Below are 15,191 nucleotides of genomic sequence, written 5' to 3' on the forward strand. Positions count from 1 at the left end.
TTGTACAATATCCACCGTGTCCGCGTCTTCTAACGTAAAACCAGAGAACGTTTCTCTCTGTGTTTCTCTGTAGAACATGTACGATTGTCAGTAAACCCTCCTCATGTTAGCAGAACGAACAGGTATGGGAGGGGTAGAGTGAGGGGAGATTGATTAACTAATGGACAATCGCGGATGGCATGGATGACAGATAAAAAAATAAAAATAAAAAACGCTAAAATGGGTCGCCAAATATACTTTGGTGGCTGTTAATATACCTGGGCGGCCCGCCCAAGTAAAGTGTATGTGTGGGGAAACACTGGACTGTTTGACTCCTCTGGTATTGGGGTCTGAATCTGTTCTCTATGGCAGTGAGACTCCTCTAATGTTGGTGTTTGACTCTCTGCTGGTTAGACTTCTGAGATTCTGGTGTTTGACTCAGTGCTTCCTTTGCCAGTGACACCCCTGTGGTGCTGATATTTGACTCTGTTCTCTCTCCCTGAGACATCTCTGAGGCTTTAGCAGACCTCTCAGTATGCTGAAGCTGTGTTACAATGGATCCGGTTTGGGGCCACAGTTGTCTGAGCCTGAGTTTGGGGCAGCAGGGTAGCATAGTGGTTAAGGAGCAGGACTTGTAACTGAAAGGTTGCCGGTTTGATTCCCCAGCGGGTCACTGCTGCTGTACCCTTGGGCAATGTAGTTAACCCACAATTGATTCAGTAAATATTTAGCTGTATAAATGGATAACATTGTGAAAACCTGTAATTGATGTAATTTGCTCTGGTTAAGAGCTAGATGCTAATAAATGGCAATGTTATTATATAATGTAATGTAATGAGCCATTTCACACCTGCTCTCCTCGGCTGGTCAGTAAACACCCACCTCTTTCCTCAGGGAATATAACATGCCCACTAAGCAGAATTGTTTCTGCCATAATTCATTGCTAATAGCTATGATTATAACACTGCATTTCCATTCCGAGGATCACACTGATGGGTTCGGGGCAGGTCAGTGGCCACCGATGGATTATTTTCCTGGCGGGGTAGAAATTGCCAATGACATTGCAGTAATCACAACCAATTTGGATCACGGGGGAAAGCAGTTGAGTAGCACAAGAGGCTGTGTAAAAAGCAGCATTCGCCGTGCTGGGGGTGTGATGGTATGTGTTTTTAACCCGGGGAAAATGGCCTGTCGGTGCGGAATGTAATCAGTACTGTTCATTTCTACAGGAACGTCCATGGTGTTCCTTTCTGTGGGCCCCCGATTGCCCCTGATTCACGCAAAACTGGATTTTTCAGTCATTTGTTTTCAAACAGCAAGTGGTCCATTTTGTCTCTTCTCGCACTTTTCCTGTTTGTTTCAATGACTACAAAACAAAGTATCCTCTTAAGAGTTAAGGACCATTCTTTTGAACATATGCACTTGGCTTTCCAAATTTTTGTCTTTCCATTCACAATAGAAATGAGCTGGTTTAGAATGTATATTTTTGTGTGCCAGTTGCAAGTCCAGTGTACATTGTGCTTCATTTGATGTAAAAGTCAATGTCATATTTTTGGAAGCTCACTCTTAGGAAGTAGGCCAGTTAGAGTTCTTCAACAGACTATAACCCCACCCCCAAACACACTCCCCACCCCCCTTTGTGCATGCTGGTAAAAGATGTGGGAGGTCTGAGGCTGACACTGAGAGAGTTGGTAGGGAGCACACTCCATTCATTATCCTTGTATTCTTTCATAATCCACTGCAACACCTTCCGGTCAACGTGCTATTCAGAACAACAGCACGGAACAGTCAACAGGATTGCAGGTTCCAGTCCCGCTAGAATGCAGCGGGAGTCCACCCAGCTTGAACTTGAAGTGCTTTAGTAGACACTCGGTGAACGCATTGGCCTCTGTTGCCGAGGAGGCCCACACGTATGACCGCAGTCTGAATTTACACCTGTGTACGGACTGAAAATAAGTCTGGACATAGCTGCATGCAGCAGGGGTCATGTCTGTTCATGGAAACAAACAAGTAACAGTAACTTACTGGAAGGTGCTTGTTGCTAAGCTGCAGCTACCTTTTGCATTCACAGTTGAAACGAATGGATATGGAAAGGAGAAAGCCTATGCGCTGGTACTCTGTCTGTGGCTGGGTGTGCTATGTATTAGTGCGCATTACTCAAACCCCCCACCGTAGGGGTTGCTGTTTTGGTCAGAGCTATGATCGATGAGATTATACAAACGTGTAATCCAGGAGAAAGTGCATTGATAAATTCTATTTGAATCTTCTCCTTGAACCAAACCTCTCCGGTCACTGTAACTTTAACATCTCATGGATATTTTCACGCTTAAATCGTTAACCTGAAAATGTAAATACTCGGTGAAGTCTGTCACCGAAGATGTTGTGCTGTATTTTGTTCATTAGCAAATAAATTCTGACCGTGATCTGTAATTTCAGTTTGTGTTGCCATGGCAGTCTGAATTGCACCTGCTCTTGGTAAGAGAAAAGGACAGGCTTCCAGGTTGTGCAGTATGAATAGTATATATATATGACTGGCCTCTCATCTCTGTTGGATGTATTACTAAACCCGCCCTGTGCCAGTTGGTGAAGAACCCCAGGCTGTGTGTTCCCACTGTTCCATGTTCTGTGCTCTGTGTTTTGGGCTCCTGGCTCTGTGCTCTGTGCTCCCTGCTCTGTGTTTTGGGCTCTGTGTTGTCTGCTTTATTTTCCGTGTTTTGTGCCGTTTGTTTCTGGCCCCATCATACAGCGGCCCCTGTGCCGGCATATCATTGACGGCGTCAAGGCTCTGTGGAAAAGCAGTTAGAGAGGCGAGGGGGCGGAGTTACTGTAGAGGTCAGTTCAGTATTGAGCCGCAGTTCCGCCCGAGCCGCAAAGCCGTAGGGACGCTGACCTCGGTCACGTGACGACCCCCCCGCATGCTGTCACGGGGAGAGGGAGGCGAGCGCTGCACTCCTCCCCCCAGCTCAGCCGAGCCCATTTCGCCTCGCTGAGCTCCACGGGGCCTGTCCATCCCTGAACGGTGTCTGCCTGATCAGAGGACACCCAGGCCACAGCGCCGCTGTAAGTGTCATATAAATGACAGCTCCTGTTTCTGTCTGCTGCTGCCGCACATGTCCCCGGGCCTCACCAGTGCTGCGGGGTGGGGGGTTGTAGAAATTCACACACAAAGAATTGAAGATACAGTATAGAAAAACTGTATCCTTTTACATTGTTGCTCAGGTCCTGCGTCCTGGACCAGGAGCCAAGCTCTTTTGCCTTACCTGTCACAGCTATGGGCTGAGTCTGTGTCTCTTTGCTGCGGGGCTGGTTCGTGCTTGGGATCAGGAGATCCTTGTCGTCCTCGGAGGTGGTTGGGTTGCCTGGAAACGCATATATATATATAGTTTTTTGCCATGTTGTAGGGAATGCAGTCGTGGGTAAACTCCGGGACTGAGCGCCCCGTTCCGAAAGCGGTGCCAGCGGTGAAACGTGTTGTTGGGAGGGAGAGCGGCACAGGCTGCCGGTGTGTTAAATAGCCGCTGTGGCCTTGTGTGCGCTGTCCTTGTGGATGAAAATGGACCTGGGTGAACTGTTGTACTGTTGGCTTGTTAATACATTCCCAAGCGTGATTCAGCGGAGTGCGTCAGGCGAGGAGAGGGGGGGGGGGGGGGCTGCCTACCTCTGGCATTGAGAACTGGGGCGCAGACACACCTGGTCTAGCGTAGGTTTGAAAACGGTCCTCTCTGTGCTGTGACGAGAGCTCGGCAGTGTGGCGGTCCTTGTGGTTTAGCCTCGGGCCGATTCCCAACCAGATGTAATCTGGGCTTCCAAGCCGGGCTTCCAAATCGGAGACCGATGTGGTAGATGACGACATGGCCAACATATTGCGTGTGTTTTGGCTACAGTAATCCAAACCAGGTGGGATTCAGGGAGACAGGTGTGGGAACTGGATATGCCTCTGTCGGGGATCTGCTGCTAATGCTAATATCTGTGTTAGAAATGGATTTTCCTAATAAGCTAGCAAGTGAGACGAAGCATGTAAATGAACAGTACTGTGACACAGTCAAATGCACACCAGCAGACGTGTTCTAATCTGTGTGTCTGGCTGTTTTTTTTTTATGTACAAAGTGGAGGAAAACGAGATTAAATACATATAAGACACATACATATAAGATTGGTTTAGGTGAATATGGACCCTTCTGAATCAGACATTTGCAATAAGTAATGTGGAGGTGTGTAGAGAAAGTAGCCTAAACGGTTTGTTTTGAGCTGTAGCTGGTCAAGGCGGGTTTCTCCAAAACTACAGTATAAGCATAGTCCCAGTTTAGCATATCTTTTGTTGGCTAACTTAGTGGGTTTGTGCTCTTTCTATCTGGCAGTCTGGGAAAAGATGGAAAATTACTGTTTGTCCCTATTGGAGAATGCTGGGTAAAATAAAAGAATAGCATCTTAGAAATGAGAGTGTGTGTGTGTGTGTGTGTGTGTGTGTGTATATATATATATATATATGAGGCTATTGTCAATTATTGAGGCGAAACAAGAAATCTTGTCCTTGAAGAATGGTAATTGAAAATTCTGAAAAAGACTGAAGTGGAGGCATATGAACATTGCATGATTGTGAAATGAAAAGACAGTTGAAAATTTCAGCCCTTTGTATGATAAAATGTAGTGCTCACGTTAGGTATTCATAATTATCAAGATGTATTTTTAAATTGAAAAATGTGGTCTCATATAACAATATCAAAGTGGCAGTTGAAAAACGGGGAAGTTGCAAATACTTTCATGACTTCTAAATAAACTCCACAGATGTGGTTGTTTACTGCTAGGTTACTTGTTGAATGTGCTCGGCGTAATTAAGTCTTTTTTGATACTTCGAATGCAGCAACATTGGCGTTGCAAGTTGTCCAGAAAATGACCTCAAATCCCATTTGCTATTGAAATGATGATTTGTGTAACAAAATTCCCGCGGAAGTCCACATAGTTATTAGGGATGGGCACGAGTACTTGAGTATTGAGTGCTCGCCAGTGACGGCAACGATCGATCACGACAACACAATAAGTGCGTGAATAAACGTGTATCAAATATATTATAATATATATTTTTTTATCTTGCAACTTCATAAAATAAATTTTACACCGATCGAAGTCCAGTACCAAACAACACAACACAACATAAATCCTTCCAGAAATGGAGCCGTATCTTCATTAAAAAAAAAAAAAAAATTCATTTACAATTTTGTGATTGGTTACAGTGGCATTGGGGGCGGGAACTTACGGTCCACTGAGACTGATCAGACGACGATCATTTCAGACACTGTGGAGCAGGAGCCTCTTCTAGGACAAAGCTGGCTTCGAAAATGTGCAGTGATGGTTGGAAACACTTTGACAAAATTGAACAAAAGACAGTGCAGTGTGTTTTGTTGTACTCATTGTACTCTACTACTAGTACAATGCGCCATCACCTCGCATTTAAACACAAAATGTCGAGCGAAATCGAAGACGCTAGCCAGACACGAACAACGCCTTTCACTACAGTCAGACTTGCATGCGGTGCTAGCAGAGTTGAGAGAACAACACAGCTCATAGCGGAAATGTTAGCCGAAGATTTGCTGCCTCTAGGTTTTGTTGAGGGATAACGATTTAGAGAATTAATGAATTACCTTGAGCCCCAATATGACGTGACTTCTCGCAAGACAGCCACCTCAAGAATAGACGCTCTATACGAAAGGCTCTGTATGTGAAATTGATCAATGTGTTAACAGTGGAAGTTATGTTTACATGAAATTAATACCAGGGATGCAACGGCGTTTCACCTACATCGCTCCCCAGTGGTGGAACGAACGCCCTGTCCGCGCTACGGACAGCTCCATCACCCCATTCCTTCAGACGTGGTCTGACGTGGGTCAGTCCAGACTCTACCTGGACTGACCCATCACACAATCGCTGTGTTTACTGGTCATTACACTCGTTGTGAGATTAATCCCCCCCCCTCCAGAATACGAGTACTTGAGTACTTGCTCATTTTCTCTGTCGAGTACTTGAGCTGTCAATATGACCAAAATGCACATCCCTAGTAGTTATTTCCATCCCCGCAGAACAGTTTTGGCTTCAACAATGCCAGAAGTATAATTGTCAAGTGCTCAGAGCTAGCTATCAGCTCACTAAATAGAATGTCTGTGGCCTCTACTGCCCTGACTGTACCTGTACCCTGGGGGCCACAAGACTGGCGTGTAACTCAAATCCCAGGAAGGGGGCATTGGGTAATAATATAAATCTTTGAGTTCCTCTGAAGAGCGGCGTCCCGACATCCAAATTTAATTTTGAAGTGTTTAGCTGTAAGAGATGGTCCGCACTGTCTGTAGATATTTCCTCTGAGCTCTGAGTCACGGCTGGTGTGAATCATTGCAGACGGCGTCGATGCGTGAGCCGTGTAGGTTAAAGCATGTCTCCTGTTCCACCGCCTCTCCTTGCATGTTTCAGCCCCCCCCAATGCTGGCGCTTGTATCAGACTTACTGGGAAGGTCCCATGTGTCAGAACTGGTCCCTCCAGTCATCCTTGGTCCCAGACAATCCCTCCCGACTAAACACTCATCAGCTGCAAGCTGGCCAGCGCGCTGCAAAGCCTTTTGTACTCCTCTCCTCAGACGAAGAAAGCTGAGGTTCATTCCCCTCCCCCCACAGAGAAAGGATATCGCCCAACAGCGTACAAGAACACTACGGAGGAATAACTATGGAAATGCAGTACTTCTAGGAACCAGTTTAGGAAAGTTAACGAGCAGTGCTGTGGCTCATAGGTTGTGAGCTCCCGGCTGTGGTTAACGTTTAACCCCATCCTGCAGCCTAGGGACACGCCCATTCCAGAAACTAAGCTGCGTAGATTCAGCTAAAAATGAAGTTTCACGTGAGCTTTTTTCTGCAGAAGCTGCTATAGGTTACAGTACATTAATGTTGTTTAGCAGATGCTGTTATCCAGAACGGCTCACAGGTTGCAGTTTTTAATAGAGCAATCTGTTTACAGCTGGGTATTTACATTTACATTTACATTTATTTATTTAGCAGACGCTTTTATCCAAAGCGACGTACAAAAGTGCATACAGTAAGTATAGCGACAGTACGGGGACAGGATGTGTACGGTTCCACAATGAGACAGTTCTCAGCTGAGAGCAAGGTCTGTTTGAGGACGCAGTACTATCAGATTTGGACAACTACAGGGTATAGGGCAACTAATACGATACACCTTCAAACAGCAAGCTTCAACAACTTCAAACGCAATGAGCGTCAGGGTAAAGGCGGCAACAAGAAACAATTTAAAAAGCACAGCAATTTACGACAGCACTGATTTTGGGGGGGGGGGGGCAGCAATTGTGTGCTGGGTCAGTCCAGGTAGAGTCTGAAGAGGTGTGTCTTCAGGCCCCGTCTGGAGGAATGGGGTGAAGGAGCTGTCCGTAGCAGGACAGGGAGTTCATTCCACCACTGAGGCAGTTGTGAGTTAAGTACCTTGCCCAGTGCTACAGCAGCAGTGCCCCAGAGGGAGTCAAACCTGCTTCTTACCGTTGTGCTGCACTGTCCCCGCGCTCCAGGGTTCCTTGAATAGGTCAAACTTGGTGATTAATATTTCCTCTCAGTCGTGTTAGTGTATTTTTTTCATTAGTAACAGGCAGGATTTCTCCACAGCCTGTGTGTGTGGAGTTGTGTAGGGGGGTAAGGGGGGGGGTTTGGGTTGGCTGGGCTCCCCGTCCCGTCCCGTCCCGGCAGCGGTAGTTTTGCGTTCCTGGCTGCTCCCGCGACGGCGTCTGAGCTCACGTCTTCGCGGAGGAAATGAGAAATGGTTCCCGGAAAAACACCCCCGGTGCCGCGTTTGGCATCCCTGTGGAAAAAAAAAAAAATATAACAAAAACAAATTGGCGCCCGGGGCGGGCTGCCAAAATCGCGGCGAGACAGCTGTGTTCCGGCAGCCTTCCCGTGAGCCCTGAGGCTCCGCGGCGCAAAGACACCGAGTCGCCACGGCAACTGTCAGTAGCTGTGAAGGAGGAGCCTTCACCTGTTGCCAAAACGGCCACAAAATTAATTTGGTGTTAGTCATGTGTTGTACTGGTAGCTGTTTAAGGATCCTTTGTTTTCCAAAGGACAGTATTTGCCATGGACAGACCTCATACCGTTGGCTTCATTTTAAACTTCATTCTAAAAGGGTAATTGATTAAATGCTAATTGTAACTGTCGCTGGTTTTCTACAATGAAATAACACAGCAAGTGGGGAACAAGCCACCCGTGCCGATTGAAAGGCACATTAAATAGGTGTGTGGCTGGACAGCAGGAGGGCTTTTTCACACGGCAGTTGACTGTGCTGTGGCTGCTTCCTTTTGTTAGCTGGTTTTTAAAATAAGTTTTGGGAGGGTGGGAGGATATGGGTGGGGGGGGGCAGCGGCGGCCGTGCGCGTCTGTGAGTGAAGTGACGGCGCTCTCTGTGTCTCTCTCTCTCTCTCTCTCCTCCCACAGCCTTACAGTGTTACTGCCAGGTGTGTCCGAACTCCACCTGCAGCACGGACGGCCTCTGCTTCGTGTCCATCAGCAAGACGGGCAACAAGATCGCGGCGGAGAACCGCATGTGCCTGGACGAGGCGCGGCTCTACCCGCCCGACCGGCCCTTCGTCTGCGCGCCCTCCACCAAGGAGGACAGCGGCATCTACCCCATGTGCTGCAACACCGACTTCTGCAACAAGGACCCCGACCTGGACGCCTTCCCAGGTGACTTTCCCAGCCCCGCCACCGCCACTGCCAGTCACAGACACTGTCACTCCCACTGTAACTGCCACTGCCACTGCCAGCCACAGATAGTGTCATTCCCATTGTAACTGCCACTGTCATTCCCACTGTAACTACCACTGCCCGAGTCACGGTTGCTGTCAGTCCCACTGTAACTGCCACTGTCGCTGCCACAGTCACAGTCACAGTCGCTGTCACTCCCAGTGTCACTTAATGCTCCAGTCAAAATCGCTGTCATTCCCACTGTCGGTATCATTCTGACTGTGACTGCCACTCCTACTGTAACTGCCACTGTCGCTCCCACTGTAACTGCCACCGCCACTGCCAGCCACAGATACTGTCATTCCCACTGTAACTACTACTGCCACAGTCACAGTCACGGTCGCTGTCGCTGCCACTGTCAGTGTAATTCCGACTGTGACTGCCACTCCCACTCCCTCTGTCACTGCCACTGCCACTTATTGGAGCGAGCAGGGCTCCACAGCTCCTCTCTCTCCTCTGTCAGATCTATAAAGCAGCTCCTGCTGCCAGTTATTTTACGGAAAGGTTCGTTTGTTCTTGAGATAACGCGGGCTTTAAAAGTCCCTGAGTGTAGCTGAGGAAAGCTGAACTCTGGTTAACTTCTCTGGTTTCTTGTGGGAGCCCCCCGGGTTTGTTTGTAGGCCCAGGCACGCGCGTACTCTCACGCTCCTCACTCTCACCCTTGTTATCTTTTAAGTCGCAGTAGGAGCGGTAGCTCTCGTCGAAGGCAGCAGTTGAGTCGAGCGAAGCTGTCTGTTGCACCCCGCTGCCATCCAGAGCACTCGGGAAGCGGTTACCTCAGGTTGTATCCTGGGGTGGTGACGTTCGACATCGCCCCGGTTCCAGAGCTTGCGTAGTGTGTGAGGTCTGCGTCTGAGGACTCTGCCAGGAGAGATCGCGGTTATGTCATTCAGCCTACAGGCACTGCGCTCGCAGTTTTTCAGAAAGCAAGAGCTGCGTTCCAGGGTTGTTGTTTTTTTTTTCCCTAAGATAGTGCCAGGATGAATCATTCTTAGTGTCGCCCTGTGACCTGGCACCTCCCCTGGCTCCTCACACCCCGTGACGCTGGCTTCAGAGCTCCCTCGGCGTGCGCGCCGGACAGCGTGCCGTCCCACGGCGGGGGTCTCGCTAGGGCCACCGCGTCGTCAGCAGGACGCTCCTGTCACTGCCCCCCCGGGGGAGCGGTCGGTCACAAACGACCGCAGCCTCGCTCACAGGGGGCGCCGCTCCGCCTCCAGCAGATCACAGTCGGAGGCCGTGGAGCCGGTCCTGCGAGTGAGCGAGGCGGTGGCGGTTTTCTGTCGTGCTCGGCGCGGTATTTCCCCTCCGGTTTCCTCGCGCGTCTCGCGCTGTAGCACAACAGGAAGCGGTCGCTCGCGACTTCCCGCCAGACCGACCTGCCTGCTGTCGGAGAGCGGCTCGGCGGTTTGTTTACCGCCGTCTGATTGGTGGAAGCTGCTTTTGTAACGAGGGTGTTGTGAGAGCCCTTCTCGGCTGGCGGTGCGTAACAGGATTACATGCCATGGCGCCATTTAAACGCTCGTCTCGGAGAAACCTCCGGAAAGGCTTATGAACGTTAGTTTTCCTAAGCTCCACAATTTTGTTATCTGTCGTGCTCCTCAGCATGGTACAGACTTTGCTTGCTGGGGGCAGAAGGGTTTTCTCTTTCAGTGGAGGCGATGTGATTTACCCAAATTCGTGGCCACAGGCCTTCCTTATCGCAAGATAGCAAAGCCTAATCCACACTGTTAGCAGCAATCATTGCTAAGGGCAAAGCATTTTAAGTTACCAATGTGTAGGGGGCTAGAGAAATGAAAATTATAAAGAAGGTGGTCTCTTGAGTGATGTGTGATGCTATGGTACCATCATATGCTAACCCCATCACTAAGGATCCTACAGTACCATCATATGCTAATGCAGTCACATAGGAGTGATGTGCTATGCTATGGTACCACCGTACGCTAACCCCGTTGCTTAATAGTACGACGCACGTCACAGTGGTTCAGCCTGCCTCCTCTTCAGTGAGGGTCACCTGCCTTCTAAATGCATCCTCTCCTCGGCTTTCAAAACATCCCTTCGCTGCAGTCAGGAGTCAAACCCCGTGAGACGTTGAATGTCACTGGACATTTGTGTGACCCTCTGTCACTGCGAGGGCTGTCACTTCAGCGAGGGGATGTCAGCTACATGGATTGTGTTGTGTGTGAGGTTGAAGGGTGAGATGCTACCCTGCATGATGGAATCGCACTGTATATTTTTCCAGCAGAGGGCCCTGGTTATGGGTCTTTATATAACTCACACATCTGTTTACTACCGGATATCTTACTATTACACGTTTATGTGAGTGTAATATAATTTATATATATATTGTTTCCTGTCACCGCCTTTACCCTGACACTCATTGCGCTGTTTGAAGTTGTTGAAGTTTGCTGTTTGAAGGTGTATCGTGTTAGTTGCCCTATACGCTGTAGTTGTACAAATCTGCTGTGTCCTCAAACAGACCTTGCTCTCAGCTGAGAACTGTCTCATTGTGGAACCGTACACATCCTGTCCCCATACTGTTGTTATAGTTACTGTATACGCTTTTGTAAGTCGCTTTGGATAAAAGCGTCTGCTAAATAAATAAATGTAAATGTATATACAAATATAATTTGTATGTAAATTTAACGTTTATATTTACATATATGTTTATTTATTGAATATTTTACAGTTGCAGTGTTATACTTTGCTAAAGGGCACGAGGAACACTGAGTCGGGTTTCAAGCCTATAACCATCAGGCCAACATCCAGCTCATTTCCCATCATGCCAACGCCGGTGCAGCGCATGGTGTTAAAACCCCTCCCCGTTCTTTGAGCCTGCTCATCAGAAGCCTTGCGACTCGCCCCGCTTTAACGCAGCGTTGGTCAGTGTGCCCTGTGGTGACCCCCGGGGGGGGGGGGGGGGGGGGGGCTCGCCCAGACACCGTGTCACTCAGACGCCGCTAAAGGCGCTTTGTCTCCAGCTGCCGCGAGCGGCTGGCGCTGCAATCGGCGCGGTTTGGCGGCCTGCGGATCCGGGCAGACAGCTGCTTAAAAATGCCACCCCCACGCCGGAACTGTTACTTTCCAGCCTGTGAATTAGGCAGCAGTGTGGAGTGGTGGTAAGGAGCAGGGCTCGTAACCCGAAAGGTTTCCGGTTTCATCCCCTGCCGGGGCGCTTCCGCCGCACCTTTGGGCAAGGTACTTAACGTACTTATGTACAATTGCCTCAATAAATACCCAGTTAACTTACTGTAATTTATGTAAGTCTCTCTGGATTGAGCACCTGCTAATTGCCAATAGTGTAGTGTAATTATGCATAATGAAAAATCTCCTGCACCTGTGCTGTAGGAGTCACGCTGATGTGCAGAAATGCCACAAGCTTGCTGAGTAGTTCACCTGGGCGTTCGATCGTGCGGACGCTGGCCTCAAAGTCCATGCCGCGTTGAGCAACACGGCCGAATATCGGCAGTGCTGACGCAATGTTTTGTCAGCTAAGGGTTTGGCTGGTAGTCGGATGTAAAGCCTGTGCGTTGGAGGGGCTCCCGATTGGCTCAGCAGACAAAGCTCTCTTGAACGCAGGCTGAACTCCACAGCCTGGGTTTCAAAATGGCCTGAGCCCACCGCTGATGGGCCGGTTGGCCAGGGTTTCCCATGACTTGCAGCGTGAAAAGTCTATGTCGAGATGTGTAGGCATCTGAGAGCGCTCTCTGATATGGTTACGGGTGCTAGTGAAAGTCCGTGACTTTTTCTGAATTGTCTTATTTGCTGTGGGCTTCAAATATGTGTAATGGTTGCCCGCAGGCATGCTTGCTTTTGAGTGGAGTGGTTTTAAGGGTTGTAATAATCTCTTGTTAGATGGAATACAGACAACAGCTCTACTGTTCTACTGCGAAGGTGTGACAAGGTAGAGCAGTGTAGGGCGATGCTGATGTGAAACAGTTTAAGGACAGTTCACTGCTTCGGTGTTGTCAAGTTAACTCTTGACTAAAAATGTCTCTCTTCAGAAAAAAATCGATGGTGACCGTGAGCAAGTGTGCTGGCAGGAACAACTTTTGTCTGGCTTCATCGCTCTTGCATGATTGGAGAGGTGGTCGCGGTGAGACGAACATAGGAAATCGCAATCCCATACAGTTTGTAAAAAAGGGAAATGCCTAAAGTATGAAAAAATATTATGACAAATATATAATATGAATATATAATCTTTCCCTCTCTCCCTCTCTCTTTCCCTGTACCCGTCTTTCCCTCCCTCTCTCTCTCTCCCTCCCTGTATCCATCTTTCCCCCTCTCCCTCTCTCTTTCCCTGTACCCGTCTTTCCCTCCCTCTCTCTCTCTCCGTCCCTGTATCCCTCTTTCCCTCTCTTTCCCTCTCTTTCCTTGTACTCGTCTTTCCCTCCCTCCCTCTCTCCCTCCCTGTACCCGTCTTTCTCTCCCTCCTTCCCTCCCTCTTTCCCTCTCTCCCTCCCTCCCTCCCTCTCTGTACCTGTCTTTCCCTCCCTCCCTCCCTCCCTCCCTGTACCCGTCTTTCCCTCCCTCCCTCTCTCCCTCTCTGTACCTGTCTTTCCCTCTCCCTCCCTCTCTGTACCTGTCTTTCCCTCCCTCCCTCCCTCCCTGTACCTGTCTTTCCCTCTCCCTCCCTCTCTGTACCTGTCTTTCCCTCCCTCTCTTTCTCCCTGTATCCCCCCCCCTCAGTGCCCACCTCCCGGCCCACGTCCCTGGGCCCGGTGGCGCTGGCGGCGGTGATCGCCGGCCCCGTGTGCGTGCTCTGTTTCGTGCTGGTGCTGGTCTTCTACATCTGCCACAGCCGCCCGGTCATCCACCACCGCGTGCCCAACGAGGAGGACCCGTCCCTGGACCACCCCTTCCTGGCCGACGGCACCACCCTCAAGGACCTCATCTACGACCTGACCACCTCCGGCTCCGGCTCCGGTAAGCAGCCCTAGCCCTAACTAGGGCTGTCAAAGAATATTCCAAATTCGAATATAAATTCGAATTGTTGAAAGAAACAAGATATTCGAATGTTAAAATTAATAATCGCTTGTATAAATAAATATTATTTAGGAAAAAAAAAATTGCTACTGTGTAGCGAGCTCTCGCGTGGGCGTTAACCACTGCTGCTCTGCATGATGGACACAAGAGTCGATACACAGCACAGGTGAGCGTCATGGCGGAAAGAGAGATTTGCACACCAGGCAAACTTAAAAGCCCTTTTTGGAGGTACTTTGGATTTTGGTCTGTGGGCGGTTATTTAAAGTTTTTTTTTTTTTTTTTTTTTTTTTTGGTCGCAGTTTTTCAAATAGCATTCTTAACTTAAAGCACAAGAATGTAAGTAGGCCTATCAGTCTTTTCCGTTTCTAATAGCACTTCAGCGAATTGCATTAGCTAGCCTATGGATATGTTGTCACATTTCCTGGAATTGTGGACTTAAATTTTGTTTCAAGAATGCTTTTTTAAAAGCTCTGCAGGCCAGGAATGGGTTGATTATTTTGAGAAAATACTGTTGTTCAATCACAGCATCTGAGCTCACTCAGACTGATAGTCCGAAAGCACTATGCTCTAAAATCTTCGTCCCGTTCTACTGCAGCAATTTAATTAGGCATCTATTTTGTTTGTTTTTGTAATGTGTGGCGATAGCACAAGATATTCGAATGGTCTGAATTGTTGTGGTTTTTTTTTTTTTTAGAGGGAATATTCGAATGTCTTTTTTGGAAAATTTTGACAGCACTAGCCCTAACCTGATCATCCCGCCGAACTGCGCCTCTGTTACCGTTCAAACTGAACTCGCACAAGGAGATCGGATCAGCCTACGTCGAGACGTGCAGGCATCCGAGACCTCTCGGATATGGTTACGGGTGATAGTGGCAGTCTGTGATTTTTTTCTGAATTGTCTGTATTTGCTGCGGGCCTGAAAAATCCATAATGGTTGACCACAGGCATGCTCGCCTTTGAGTGGAGTGGCTTTAAGGGTTGTAATGATCTCTTGTTAGATGGAATACAAACGACGCAAGTTCTACTACAAAGGTCTGAGAAGGTAGAACAGCTCTGAGTTGTGGCGGGGTCAAGGGAGATGCTGATAAATGAATCATTTCACTGCTTCTGTCATTTAGTCACGTTATTAATGCTCGACTGTAAATGTCTCTCTCTGGAAAAGTGTGTTTGACAGCATGCTTTGCTTTTTACTGTTTTTGGATGAGCATTTGTACTGACAGATGTGTTTAAAAATATCACTTCCTGGGTTATTCCTGGACTGCCGTTTCTAGCCTATTGCATGAACAGTCTAGATTGGTGTTAATTGTGATGTTTGCACCTTTTAAGAAGATTACCAGTTTTCTGTAATTCCGCCCATCCGTATGTGTGGCACCATATGTGGTGTAGATATACGCCAGGCTACCTGCGTGCCAGTATTCCAGGTGGTTAGCGTATCAGTGCCGTTA

General features: G+C 48.4%; 1 protein-coding gene across 1 annotated transcript in view; it reads left to right on the forward strand.

The window, feature by feature from the left end:
- The window catches only part of LOC118770927 (TGF-beta receptor type-1-like), a 48,737-nt gene that overhangs the window by 20,821 nt on the left and 12,725 nt on the right, over positions 1-15,191 (forward strand). The window contains exons 2-3 of the mRNA XM_036518710.1: positions 8,455-8,703; positions 13,450-13,686. Of these exons, the coding sequence (XP_036374603.1) occupies positions 8,455-8,703; positions 13,450-13,686 (486 nt within the window). The remainder of the gene's footprint in view (positions 1-8,454; positions 8,704-13,449; positions 13,687-15,191) is intronic.

This window comes from Megalops cyprinoides, chromosome 24 (assembly GCF_013368585.1).
Source record: "Megalops cyprinoides isolate fMegCyp1 chromosome 24, fMegCyp1.pri, whole genome shotgun sequence".
NCBI classification, from domain to species: Eukaryota; Metazoa; Chordata; class Actinopteri; order Elopiformes; family Megalopidae; genus Megalops; species Megalops cyprinoides.